At 42.0% G+C, this 12638-nt stretch overlaps 1 protein-coding gene across 1 annotated transcript in view; it reads left to right on the forward strand.

Annotated features, from left to right (window-relative positions):
- The first annotated feature begins 1151 nt into the window (after positions 1-1151).
- The window catches only part of LOC128714760 (uncharacterized), a 29801-nt gene continuing 18314 nt past the window's right edge, over positions 1152-12638 (forward strand). The window contains exon 1 of the mRNA XM_053809641.1: positions 1152-1241. Coding sequence (XP_053665616.1) covers positions 1152-1241 — 90 coding nt within the window. The remainder of the gene's footprint in view (positions 1242-12638) is intronic.

Here is a 12638-nt window from a genome sequence, read left to right on the forward strand (position 1 = left end):
ACGAGGTACGGTCAAACGATTTCCTCCCACCGAACAGGGACGCAAGAATGTCACCGGCAGGCACCTGTGGTCAGCTGGGCAGTGTGTGGCGTACGAAAGATGAAGGAAATAAGACCGGTGCTGGCCAACGACGTCACACATCGAAATCAAGCGGGCAATTAGAGTGCCATTGAGTACTGTCTCTTTGCGGAAGGGTTCGCTTTGCCCAGGGTTAGTTTGGACAACTTGCAGGCAGTGGTACTTGGGCTAGTTTCTGCACCGGCAACACTATCGAGTAATTGTGCAGATGAAAGTTTTTCCTTTGCCAGCTATGAGCTGAAACTATGTAGATAGTTTAGTACTGCACAGGCCACATGTACGGTACAAGTGACACGTACGCGTTTGATCAGTTTATAGACGTAGTGGTTTCGGTTGGTCTGAGCAGGTGTTATCCAAACTCATCTGAAAGCAGCTTTTTGCCGCTATTATAGTTTAACTTTCCGAACGTATATTCAGGTGCAAAGCGTAGAAAACACCGATACGAAATCGACATATATTGAACCGAAGTACAAATTTTGGACACCCATGCATCACTTCCACAGACTTTCCTTCGGAGCGAATCTAATTGACGGAAAACGTTTCCCGGAGCGTTTTCTTCGGTGGTGATGGTAGTTAATGATACGTTTTAGTGCTACAGAGTTGCGTTTTTTTTATCGAAAGTGAACCAAATTTTAATTATTTTATTCATTTGGGACGTGCGTTATTTTGCAGATTCACCTGGAGAAACCGGCTAGCGGCGGATGGTAAAAGCACCAGGGCGATTGCGGTTGAAGACTGTTCCATTCATTATCTAACGATGGATTAGCTTTGAAAGGGAAACACGAGCAAAAAAAAGAACTGAAAAAAAACTTTGGTGGCGCCGGAAGATTGCACAGAGTGTAGGAAAGTGTGTCACACTTAATGCAATGGAGCATCCGCACCAGGTTTTGCTTATGCAGAAGAAAAAGTATGCAGAAGCATCCTCCATTTTGCAGGTGTAGTATGCGATGTATTCGACTCGAGTGTGTGCCAGTGAAAGTGAGTAACTAAGTGTATGTGAAGGCGAGGGTTTCGTTTTGGTGGAAAAGTGTTTTAGAAAAAAAAATACGGAAGAATCGCTGATTGAAGTGAAGATGGAGCCCATCTATGGAACTAATAAGAAATACCTGCAAAGTATTGCCGGTAGCGAATACTATCGGAGTCCGAGCACGTTGAGACCTATGGTAAGTATTACAGTCAGCTTATGTTCAACTTGGACGTACTACATGTTAGAGAATTATTATTCATCATCATTTGCAAGTGAATTGTTCTTGAGGAATTTGTTTTTATTGTACACCAAGTTTGTTAAAAAATTTAGCGAAAGACTCTTGAAAATGTTAATGCAAATGGGTTTTTATATTTACAATGTTTTCAATAACTGTACACATCTGCGGTGTTGATGGCGACAACAACATGATCTGGAATGTTCCAATGGTATAATAATGAAATACCGCGAAAAAATCGTCTAAAAAGCCTTGCTCCGTTTTTCATCACATCTCCAGCAGAGCATCTTCAGACGGGGGTTGAGAACGAACCTTTTGTTTTGCTACCAAACCATGAAGTAAACAATTTCCAGGTTGATCGTAAATTTGATGCGCAGTACGTCTTCTCGCAGAGCGAGACCGACCAACCTGGTGCTTCATCCAAAACGTTGCTCTTCCACCAAACATGAAGGAGCAAAAAAATGAAATCAGTTCCACTTTCCCGTAACGTCCCTAACTATCCACGTCCATGGCAGGCGTAAAAGCTGACCGAAACGGTCAAAACGTGCCCATCGTTTTGAGGTCGATTTTCCCTGCCCGCCGGGAAAGCCTCGGTTGGGGTATGCTGGTTAATGGAAATTTCGGCCGCAAGAAGTTGAGTGCATTGATTTTTTTTTGTCGGTTAGGAGCTTCTTTCTCTTGTGAGCTTTCACGTTTGAGTTTTGTACTGCTTTTATGCATTTCAGTTATTTATAAAGTAAACGTGGAGGTAATTTGCCTTAGCCGAAGAGGTAGCCGACCGTTGAAAGATTCTACGAATCATAAGAATATTGTTTTAAATGGAAAAATAGGTTCAAGAATTCGGCGCTTTTCCTTAAGAAAACCTTGCGAGCAATTCTAGGTGACCTGTTTACCAAGACAGTGAATAACCTTGGGGTTTCTTGAGTTTTTTTTTGTAAAAGGCATAATTATTCTTTGATTCATCAACTTTCCATAATAATACCTGTGAAAAAATTACGCATCAAGAAAAACAAAACCGCCTAATTTGTCTAAATATCCTCAAACTTTGCATTATTTGAATAACAATTCATAAAAAAACAACCATATCAATAAAACTCATTCGAAGGGAACGATTCTTCGCACCATGGCAGTGAAGTAAATCAATTTTCCGAAACGTTTTTCCGCAAAAACAGTTCTTAGATCAACATCTTGATCGTATCACGTTGGGACGATGAAAGATAGAGCTAGAGTGATCGGAAAATCGGATTACCCAGACGGTACGATAAAGCATCGAACTCCCGACCAGGCGGGGGAATGCTGATCGGATTTCCGGAAAACTGTGCAGCCGATGGGCAAATTAGAGGAGCTTTCTTTTTCGTTTACTCGCAGCAGGGAACTGTGAAGCCCGAGAATGGGCGAGACCGATTGTTGGGATAGATGGAATGGCCCATGCTAAGTGATCACATAGGTTAGCGATTGAGCGCCGTCAGAGTATGATAAGCAAAAAAAAAAGGCAGGTCGAATTTCGGTGTACGTACGAAAGCCAACGCATCTCCCCAGTGGCTAATAGATCGGCGAATCTGAGACGACGCCCAAAAAAATAACCAAAAAAGAGATTTTCCGATGACACACCAACGTTGAGTAGAAAATCGGATAAAAAGAAATGAAACAACAAAAACGAAATGTTTGAACGCGGAGCGATGCCTCGTTCTCGTGCGGCCGTATGGGTCAGAGTAGGCGAGAAAGTGTTTCAAATCAACTGTGTGCCAGATTGATGCTTTTGCCTGCTGACGGCGCCCAGCTAGATGGACGGATGGAACGCGGGCAAATTTACATAATTAAGTTTATTAGATAATTGACCTGACCTAATGCGAATCGGGTTAGTTGCTTTTGGTCACACAAATAGAAACCTCCGACGCATCGGTCGGCCACACCGTACCGATGCGCTGAGCAGAAAGGTAAATCGGTCAGCGGGTCTTGCTCTGGTCTGACCGTGGCAGTGAAAAGCGGGCATCTTTTCAAGTAGCTTTTGGGGAAACGGATGCTTTCTGTACTGCGCGGCGATAGCGAGATGCCGGAACAGTTTCTAATAGCTTTACCGCAGATCGGTCCACCACCAGCACTGAACGGGGTGGTCCGTAGCCTTCTGTTCCAAATACCGTGAGATAAATTGTCTGACCGCTAAGCTAACGCCTCGGACTTGATGGGCGTGGTTGAGAAAGCAGGAAGCAAACGGGGGTGGTAATGGAAATTCTACGTGAATGAAAGAAGCGTACGTGCCAAAACTTTCACCAATATGATTTTTTGGTTTTGTTTCATATTCGTTCGCATCTACAACGTAAATTTCCGATATGCAAGAGTAATATGTGACTTCTTTGCGTTTTCACGTCGACAACCACAGCCACAGCATAAATAATCATAACTAGAACTTAAAAAGAAATAATTGTCATGATTTTCGATATTCGGCGATGTTATCGTCTTAATTAGAATAAATAAATAAATAGATAAATGAAAAGATAAAAAATTGAGTAACATTTTTTTATAATTGTTAACATTTTTATTTATGACGTAATTGAATATGTCAATATGCTCAGCAGCCATTATGGCATTCCGGGATTCGTAGCCAGTTTCAACAATCGTATACCACAACGATTAGCATCGCAAGGCATGATGGTGCGAAGGTTGTTGGCCAAACGGTGTAAAATCGCCCTTTTTTAAATGAATGGTGATTGAGGATGAGATATGTGTCATGTACGAAAAAATGGATTATAACGATCAGGGTCGAACAGTAGACACTCAAACAGAGGCCGAAACGGGAACAAATGGCCCCGAAGATGGTAATGAGTGTTTGGTGGGATTTGAGTAAATTATTATGCGTAGCTTCTATATGATCAACTATTAAAAAACAAGCCTTTATTGTCTTTAACCCATTTGTTACTTCATAAAATTGCCAATAAACACTTAGCTATTCAGAAACTCCAGAATTTTAAATCCAAAAAAATTTAGAGAATCCTCTATTTTTCTCATTTAGTTTTCCATATTAAAGGAAATTGAATTCAAGAACATACGAAGTACTGTGAGAGTGATTAGTTGTTGTTGAGTGTTGAGTTGTTTAATTATGACGAACTTTTACCACATTATCAGCCCCAATTGAACTGAATTTTCACGAACAGGCTTGATATTACAATAAAGTTGCAATATATACAAAAGGTATTATTTAGCATTCTATTAAAATAATAACAAGTTATAAAATTAAGTGATGCATATTTGAGACAAACAGAAAATCTTTAACTAAACTAAATAAAGTTATGTATGTAGTGTATGCAAAAATCACGTATTTCGTCCCTTCCCTTCCTAAACTAACATCAATTATTGGAATGGAACGCGATTGAATCATGCTTCATAGGTTTCATGGGTACACCGGTTTTCATGAGTACATAAACGTGATACTTTTTGATCGAATTACGAATGTGTAACATGGGACCTTTCGTTAATGAGCTGTAACGTATTGAAGCGATAGATTATTTGCACAAATTGCATTAACATTAACAACCACCACTTGTGCCACTTGTAAAACGATTAGCACGCTGTCGTAAAAGTGGCATTGTAATAGCTTAATTATTTTGTGTACCATATTAATGCGCCTTGTGTCTCCGTATTTCTCATATGCGATTGGATACAGCCTGGTGGGCACTAATTTGTAGCTTGATTTTCTACCACATTCAACCGCGCGTGCACGGCACTGATGATCGATGACATCCATTTAAGTGCTCAATCCAATCATTGCATTTGAATTCATCCTCAGCATCGATCACCGCTGCTACTTTAGCGCGGTTAGCCGTCCCCTGGATCGACGGCTTCCGGGCTGTGCACAGTGTGGCAAGTTTAACTTGCTAGCAGAGGATCAGTCGGTACGGTACCATGTCAAGTTTCACCACCGACGGTGATTGATTTATTACTTCGCCGATCAAAATACTTATCAATTTAATCTAGATTTATGACTACCAAGGTACATAGCGATGATGTTGAACGGCGTCAGCACGGTCGGTTGGGTGTCTTGCTGTAAGTATCCCGGCAAGGATAACATTAGGCTCTCGCTCCTCTCCTTGATCGACAGTGTCTGAAGACTGAGTGCAGAAAGTGTGACAGAAAGCGAGAAGAAAGAATACAGCAACAGCAAAAAAGTGCAGCAGTGAAGAACGCAGCGAAAGGGGGCCACCGAGAACTTTTCATCCTAAATTATTCATAATCGTTACAGACCACTGCACCGGCAAAAGCTATTCGATGGCACCGGCGTTTGCGAAGCACAACAGTCAGCGCTGCACCGGGCCACAGGAAAGTCAAACTTTGGCTAAGAAATCAACGCTTTTACTTTCGCTTTTGTCGTTTATTTCCACCATTTTTCGTCGACAAACGGTTTTTCTACAACAACGGTTGCGTGTCTTACAGCTTTGCTGCTGCTGTTGCCGTTCGGAAACGAGGGAGGTTATGCTTCTTATTTTTTTGTCGTCAGTTCCGAACCAGCTTTAGGATTTCCAATCTCGTCCAACACCGTTCGCAAAATACCGTTACAGCCCGCGGACCGTTGGCAGTGATGGAAATGGGATGGAATATAAATTTTATTGACACTTTGGAAAGTGTAAAGCTATTTCGCGGGAAACTTTTATCCGTACGACCGGGAGTGTGCCGATGCTTTGGATTGGACTGGATGGATGGATTTGCCAAAACCCCAGCACGGCACACACAGAGTGGTGCAACGGAAACCCAAACGCCAAGCGGAATTGTGTTGAAGTTTTTCGCAAAAGTATCCTGCTGGTACGGTTTGAGGGAAGCGGAAATATTTGCCCTAACCGGTTAGGGGAAACGAGACACAGGTGGACAAAAGGAAGCTTCGGAAACTTGTGCAAGTAATGTTCGGAATCGTTTGGCTGTATGAGCAGTGGCGGGTCCACTGCTAACCGTCGTCGCGTCGTTGTGGTCGAGTGAATTACTGAAATTGGTAATTTTTAAATTATTCTCAGGCTAAAGTGGATTCTCGACTGCACGAAACCGATCCATGTTACCGTTTTGCAAGTGTAAGTGAAATTTGTGGCACATTAAAAGGTTTATTTCTTGTTACATTTCTATTGCTTTCGAAGCAGAGCATTATGAGAAAATAATTCAAAGTATTTCGCTTTCAAAATAATTTGTTTTATCCATTCACTCTTTGGTTATGCTGCCTACTACCAACAATATGCATCGTATTTAGGAAATTGTTTTCGACAGAAAAACTAGAATACTGACAGTTCAATCAGCATTCGCTAGAGCGCAGCAAGTCTTCAATTCAATTGCAGATTTCGTTGCACAAATGCCAACAAAAAACCTAAACCCTACGTTAAAGACAAAACAAAAAAAGGTTTCAATTAATTGAAAACTTCACACAAGAACTTGTCACGATACTGAATGCGTACACCGATGGTGTATCTGCAACGGGTTTTTTTGTAGACAAACAGGGACGTAGCGCAGCACGTTTGCCATCACAATGAAGCGTTAGTTTTCATCGTACAGTGGTAAAAATGGGAACGACCGGGTGCGAATAAAGGCAAAAAAAAACACAGGGAACTCTTCTAACTATGACCCGACACAATTGCGTGCTGCATGATGCTCGGCTGTTGGGCCCGGTGCTAAACTCGTCTACATCATAGTGCATTCATACTTTGCCCGCAAAACCACTGTGGTTGAGCGGTTTAGGTCTTTAAAGTCTCTAGGTGCTTCTGCATGCAATTTGTGCGTCGGATAGAAGGTAGAGATGAACGGCATACGCTGCACACAAGCCCTTATCGGGAGTATTGATGATTGATATCGATGATAGAGCATGATGGAAAATAGGTATTTTCATCACACCAAAAAAATATATGCTCAACTAACGGGATGATTTGGGAACAAAGCCATGCAAAACGAAGAACAGCGATACATTCGATATGAAATATATACTTCTGTTTAGGTTTGCTCACAGAAATAAATTAATTGCAAGAAGTAAATGTGGAGTATAAATTCCCTGCTCAGTAACGTATTGATCGGGCCCAAGGTGCAGGGCACGAAAGCCGTATGCATACGAGTGATGATGTGAACGGAATACTAACTATGATTTGCGAATCGCTGGTACATTTATCAATGGGTTGGTGTCTTGTCTCAGAGAATTCAGGTCGGCAGGAGAAAGAATGGCATGTTTGACATATTTCAAATATTTGGTTCACTGTTTGATTTTCTCCGGATCTAAGTGTTAAACTGTTCCTTCATTTTATATTCCTTGCACGCGATGCAAATCCGCAAAGAATGTACCAAATGGAAGAAACGTGGTTTTCCTGTGTAATGGTACTGTGTGGCACCATTCAGTGAGGCTCGGTTTTAGATCAAGGAAAGGATATTTATTTGGATGTTTGAATTTATAGCACGATTAATACAGTTTGAACATTGTTGTGAGTTCCTAGATGTTGCATAATTTGCTCATTAGGCAATGGTTAAAATTTACTATATGATGACCTTCAGGATTTTAATATGAGGATAAACCCAAGAAAAAAAACACATTTTTCGTTAATTAAGTCGCTTACTTATGCAATAACATTGCAAATACATTTTCTACCTCGAAAATATATGACGAAATTATTGTTTAATGATGTCAAGTCTTTTGCACCCTCCACGCATTATTAAAATCATCCACCTGGTTAATTCATCTCCAGGAGCAAATCCGGGAATAAGTATTGTTTTTCCTCACTTTCATCCCACGCAGATAACGATAAACGGCCACGCAACGCAAATCTGAAGCGATCGTTAGCTCTTAATGTTTTAATTATTTATTTCTAGCTCGATGAATCGCGCAACACTACGCGACTGAAACGGTTCGAGAACGGGGGGCACTGTTATCGTGGCCGGAACGGCAAAATAATGAGACTGCAAAAGAATCCATCCACCGTTTGCGAAAGCTAAAATGGTTCAAATGACACAGGGCGAGCTTCTTCTTCCTACTCCACGTTGCCTCGCTCGCTGACAGCGCCCGCTTGCCGGGAACTTCCCAGCCTTGATCTCATCAGCATCCAACGTGGAGTGATTTATTTGGCGAATCGTGAATCAGCTGGGTGAAAAAGTGAATACCACCGGCGGATTTAATTATGTAAATTTCCCTGACGAAAAGAACTATTTGCGGAATATCAAAACCAATTTTAGCCTAACGAGATTTATACTGTTACCCTCTCCGGGTAGGCAATGGCTGAGCGGTGTGAGCAATGGGTACCGCACCGGCAAACCGAACGGGACGGGTTGTTTTAACCGCAAAAACGCTTCAATGGCGCCACCGTCTGAGAAAACTGTGAACCAAATTACACAAGAGCAGTTCGTTAACTTTGAAGGCGCTATCGATGTCATGGTTGAACGAGCGAGTGCCATTGAGTGAGTTATGGGTAACAATTTTTCTAAATTGTATTTTTCCAACCACCCCCGTCCAAAAACCATCGACGGGCGCAAACCACTTGTTAACCAGTGTTGGGCGTGTTTCGGCAGTGGCACACAAGTGGTGTGCGGTGGCTTTTCTTCGCTTCTTCAAATATGTCATTTTTTCTGGCCGATGAAGTTGTTTAGGACGCTGCGACTGGTGGCGCATTTAGAAACACATCAATCTGGTGTTTCCACTCGGTTTCGTTTCATGTATCATTTCCTCAGTTATGTCAAATGGGACTTTAAATGGATGACATACTTTGAAAGCCATTGCGGAAACAACTGGGCGCAGAGTTGAAACAAGACGCTGTTCAGTCGGAAGTCGTAAGAATGATGTTCTATGGATATATTTTCATCATGTTGCACCTATTTGCCATTTATTTAACCTATAAAATAATTTCTTCAAAAATCTGTTGTATTAAATTATAAGATGTGAGACATAGTATTACTCAAAACAAGCGTTTTAATGATTTTGTTCTGTATCTTAAATATTGAAATACGCAAAAATGAGTCTTAAATTGCTTGTTGTAAATCACAAACATTGGAATACAAAAAAAACTGGAAGATTTCGTAGCACAGTGAAGCTTCGCACGCTCGAGTACTTATTCTCCCATGTGCCGTTCGCTACTGCACGACGATTGAGGAAACGAGGATGAAAAGTCATAAAAAAATTCACCATAAATAAATGGCTTTCGGTTTTTATTACGCGTGAAATCTGTACTTTGTGTCAGAATTGTAGATAACACTTTGCCATCTAGCAGCAAATCACTCAACGCTCCTGTTCAGCAACAGGAACGATGTGTGTGTAGATTGTGGGAGGAATCCACAAAACAGTGGAGTGGACCAAAATGACTGCAACGGATAGCAAAAAAGCGGCCAAACTGCAAACGATTTTTATTCCTTCTGTAAGAAAATGGATTCTTGCGTTGCTTTTTCTTGCCTGCCGGGGAACAAAGTATAGCAACCACAACGACACGCACCAAGCTTGGTGACAACACCGGTCGGAATATGTTCTAAACCTCGTGCAGAGTACACCCGGCATAATGTAACTTGCGGTACCGTGAAATCAGACTCACCTGGCGAAGAAGCGCGAAATTGCCTTCATAAAACCGAGATCGTTCCTATATTTCATGGAATATTTATTATGACTGTGGCCTCGACCCCAGAGCTACTGCTGCAGCACGGAAGTATAATGATCCTAATCAAAATAATTAGCTCTTTTTGGAGTGTAGATAATGTTGGCGATTCTGGCACGCTGGAAGGAGTGATGTTGCCAGACTTATTGTCATGTTTGGATGACAACGGTAGCGCTTTCCGTTTGTTTGGTTCATCGCGAGTTGATTAAATTTTACAGCTCAACGAATGATTTTTAATGTCGCAGTCGCAGACTAATGAAAGATTTTATTGTTTGTAACCGTTTGATTTGTTTCTTTCCCCAAAAAAACCCCGTAAGATAAACATTGACTCACAACCTTTTATCTGATGATCGTCGAATCGTTGACTGTGTTTATTTCTTCATCTGGAAAGACTTGATCCACTTTGAGCTTTTACCCTACGTTCAGAAATCTCCCACCTGTGCGGAAAAACAATTTGCTCATTTTCCCATGCAAGGCATCGATTTCTGGTAACATGCAACCTCCACCAGAACTCAGGTATTCGCCCTACAGGGCGCTTTTAGCACTGCGGGCTATCCAGATATCAGCTCAGAGTGTAAAATGGGCAGCGAACCGTGGTTGCGCTTCTCTCCCGCCGTGAAGCGATGCTCGATGCTGACCGATGAGCGGAGTTTTCCCTTGCTCGTTACTGTAATGGGCACGGCCAGGGCTAATATCTTCATCACTTTGCTAATTGACCGTACAAAAATTTATTGCCCCATAACGATGCGCCTTCGGCCGGGCATTCCTGGTTTGGTTAGAAGCGGGAGAAAATAGATCGACACGGGTGTGATTAAATTCACGGTCGATGATCCAGTCGGTGTTTGGAGCATCACCGAACGGGTATGGCAACAATTCGTGGGTGTTTTGCGACTTTAGGAAAAAGGAATTACAGAATTGAAGCTCAAAACACCATACTAGAAGAGAAGGTGTACAAGTAGTAAATGGGTTGACATATATTTCTAATGTCCAATAAAGGGTATTTCAGTGTCTTTTTTCCATTCGTTAAATATTCAAATGCTAGCCAGTTGTTAAGCTGTGCATAAACCCACCAGTCAGTAGTATTTAAAGCAAAGGTATGCAAATTAAACATAGCAACAGCAATAAAATACCCATACAGGGCTGGTGAATAATGGCGAACCTACCGACCGCTCCAACATTCCAACTCCAACAGTTACATCAACGACATTCACAGCATTCAAAAACTAGTTTGCAGTGACGGTTAAATTTGATCCATTTCAATTTCGGGTGCTTGTCAACCGACTTGCCACGACCACGACCTCGTACGGGTGGGGCAGCACGAAATTTGCATTAATCAAATCATGACGACGTGATAGATGAAACATAAATCTTTATTTCCCGCGGGACAATGACGGCTAATGGTGTCCGAAGCACTCCGAACACTCGAACAGTGCACACCAACGGCCAACGGTTCTCCCACTGGGAGTGTAGCTTTTCCGGACGATTCGAATCCGGGCCGAAATCCCGTGTCGAAAACGAGGCCGCGCGCACATTACATCCGAAACCTTGGTTCATTCGTGGTCGGCGCTGATGCGTCCTAATGGGGACGCATGGTTCAGTTTCGTGGTGGTATTTGATGTACGGTGGTGGTGTTTGCATATCCTTTCGCCAGCAATCGTTCCACTTGGGGGTTTTGGGTCCTCGCACGCTACCCCATAAGCCTCGCCGGCGCAATGCAACAAAGTGCAAGGGGTATCGTTTCGCAGGATGCGGATTGAAATTGATTTAGGAGCACATGACCCCTTATGAACGGGTGTTAGTAGCCGATACGGCGTGTGTGTCAATTTACAGTTCGCTGCAGCAAAATGGTCATCATTAGCTGGTGGAGAGGCACACTACACACGCACTTTGCACACTCGTGCTCTTAGTTGGCTTCCGGGGAGGGACGCCACACAGTGGCAGTTTTGGCTGAAGGAACAGATTTTACGCGCCAGCCTCCATCGGCTGGATTTCTCGACTCCGGAGAGATGGTTGATGCCAGTGGTCGGCATTATGTTTGTTTGATTTTGATCGGTTTTGCATGATGGAACGGTACAACATGGGCGACAGTTTTGTGGGTAGGGATTAAAATTTGACAACCGTGATGTTACCAATCGGTACCATTAACGGTAATCGAGGGTTTCGTGTTTACTGTGCTGAGTGTTGTAGCTGAACGGTGCGTGGAATTGGTAAATTTAGTAGCGTTTGATGTCGTTAGCATTATTTTTGCAAAGGCGCTGAGGTAGTACCAGCAAACGAGCTGACGTATGCGGTTACATTTGATGATACGACTAAGTTTAGAGCAGTGTGGTTCCATTCCAATAATAATATATCAATTTAATTACCATATTTACTAGCTGCGTATTATGTACCATCACTTCAGTTTGATACTTTATTGTACAATTTGGTCAACTTGTTCGAGTATTCAATGCTGATTAGTTCTTTGGTTCGTAGCTTTTGTTTGTACAGCATGTTAAAGTTTTTGGTATTTCATTCATTCAGTGTGTTGCACTTAACATTACTAAAATACAAAAAATTACCCAAATTGTCACCATGTTGACTCACGCATTAAATGAGCTGTAATTTATGTTTTTAGCTTAAAGGTTTTATTGTTAAAGATTTTGTAGAAAATAAACGAATATGTGGAAACTTAGTTAGATTTACCAACTCCACCAATAAATTTATTAATGACCTTATTAAGGATTACGATCGGTAAGAATTCCATGATCTCTCTACTTGGGAAATCGTATCGTTG

This window comes from Anopheles marshallii, chromosome 3, assembly GCF_943734725.1.
Source record: "Anopheles marshallii chromosome 3, idAnoMarsDA_429_01, whole genome shotgun sequence".
In the NCBI taxonomy this organism is placed as follows: Eukaryota; Metazoa; Arthropoda; class Insecta; order Diptera; family Culicidae; genus Anopheles; species Anopheles marshallii.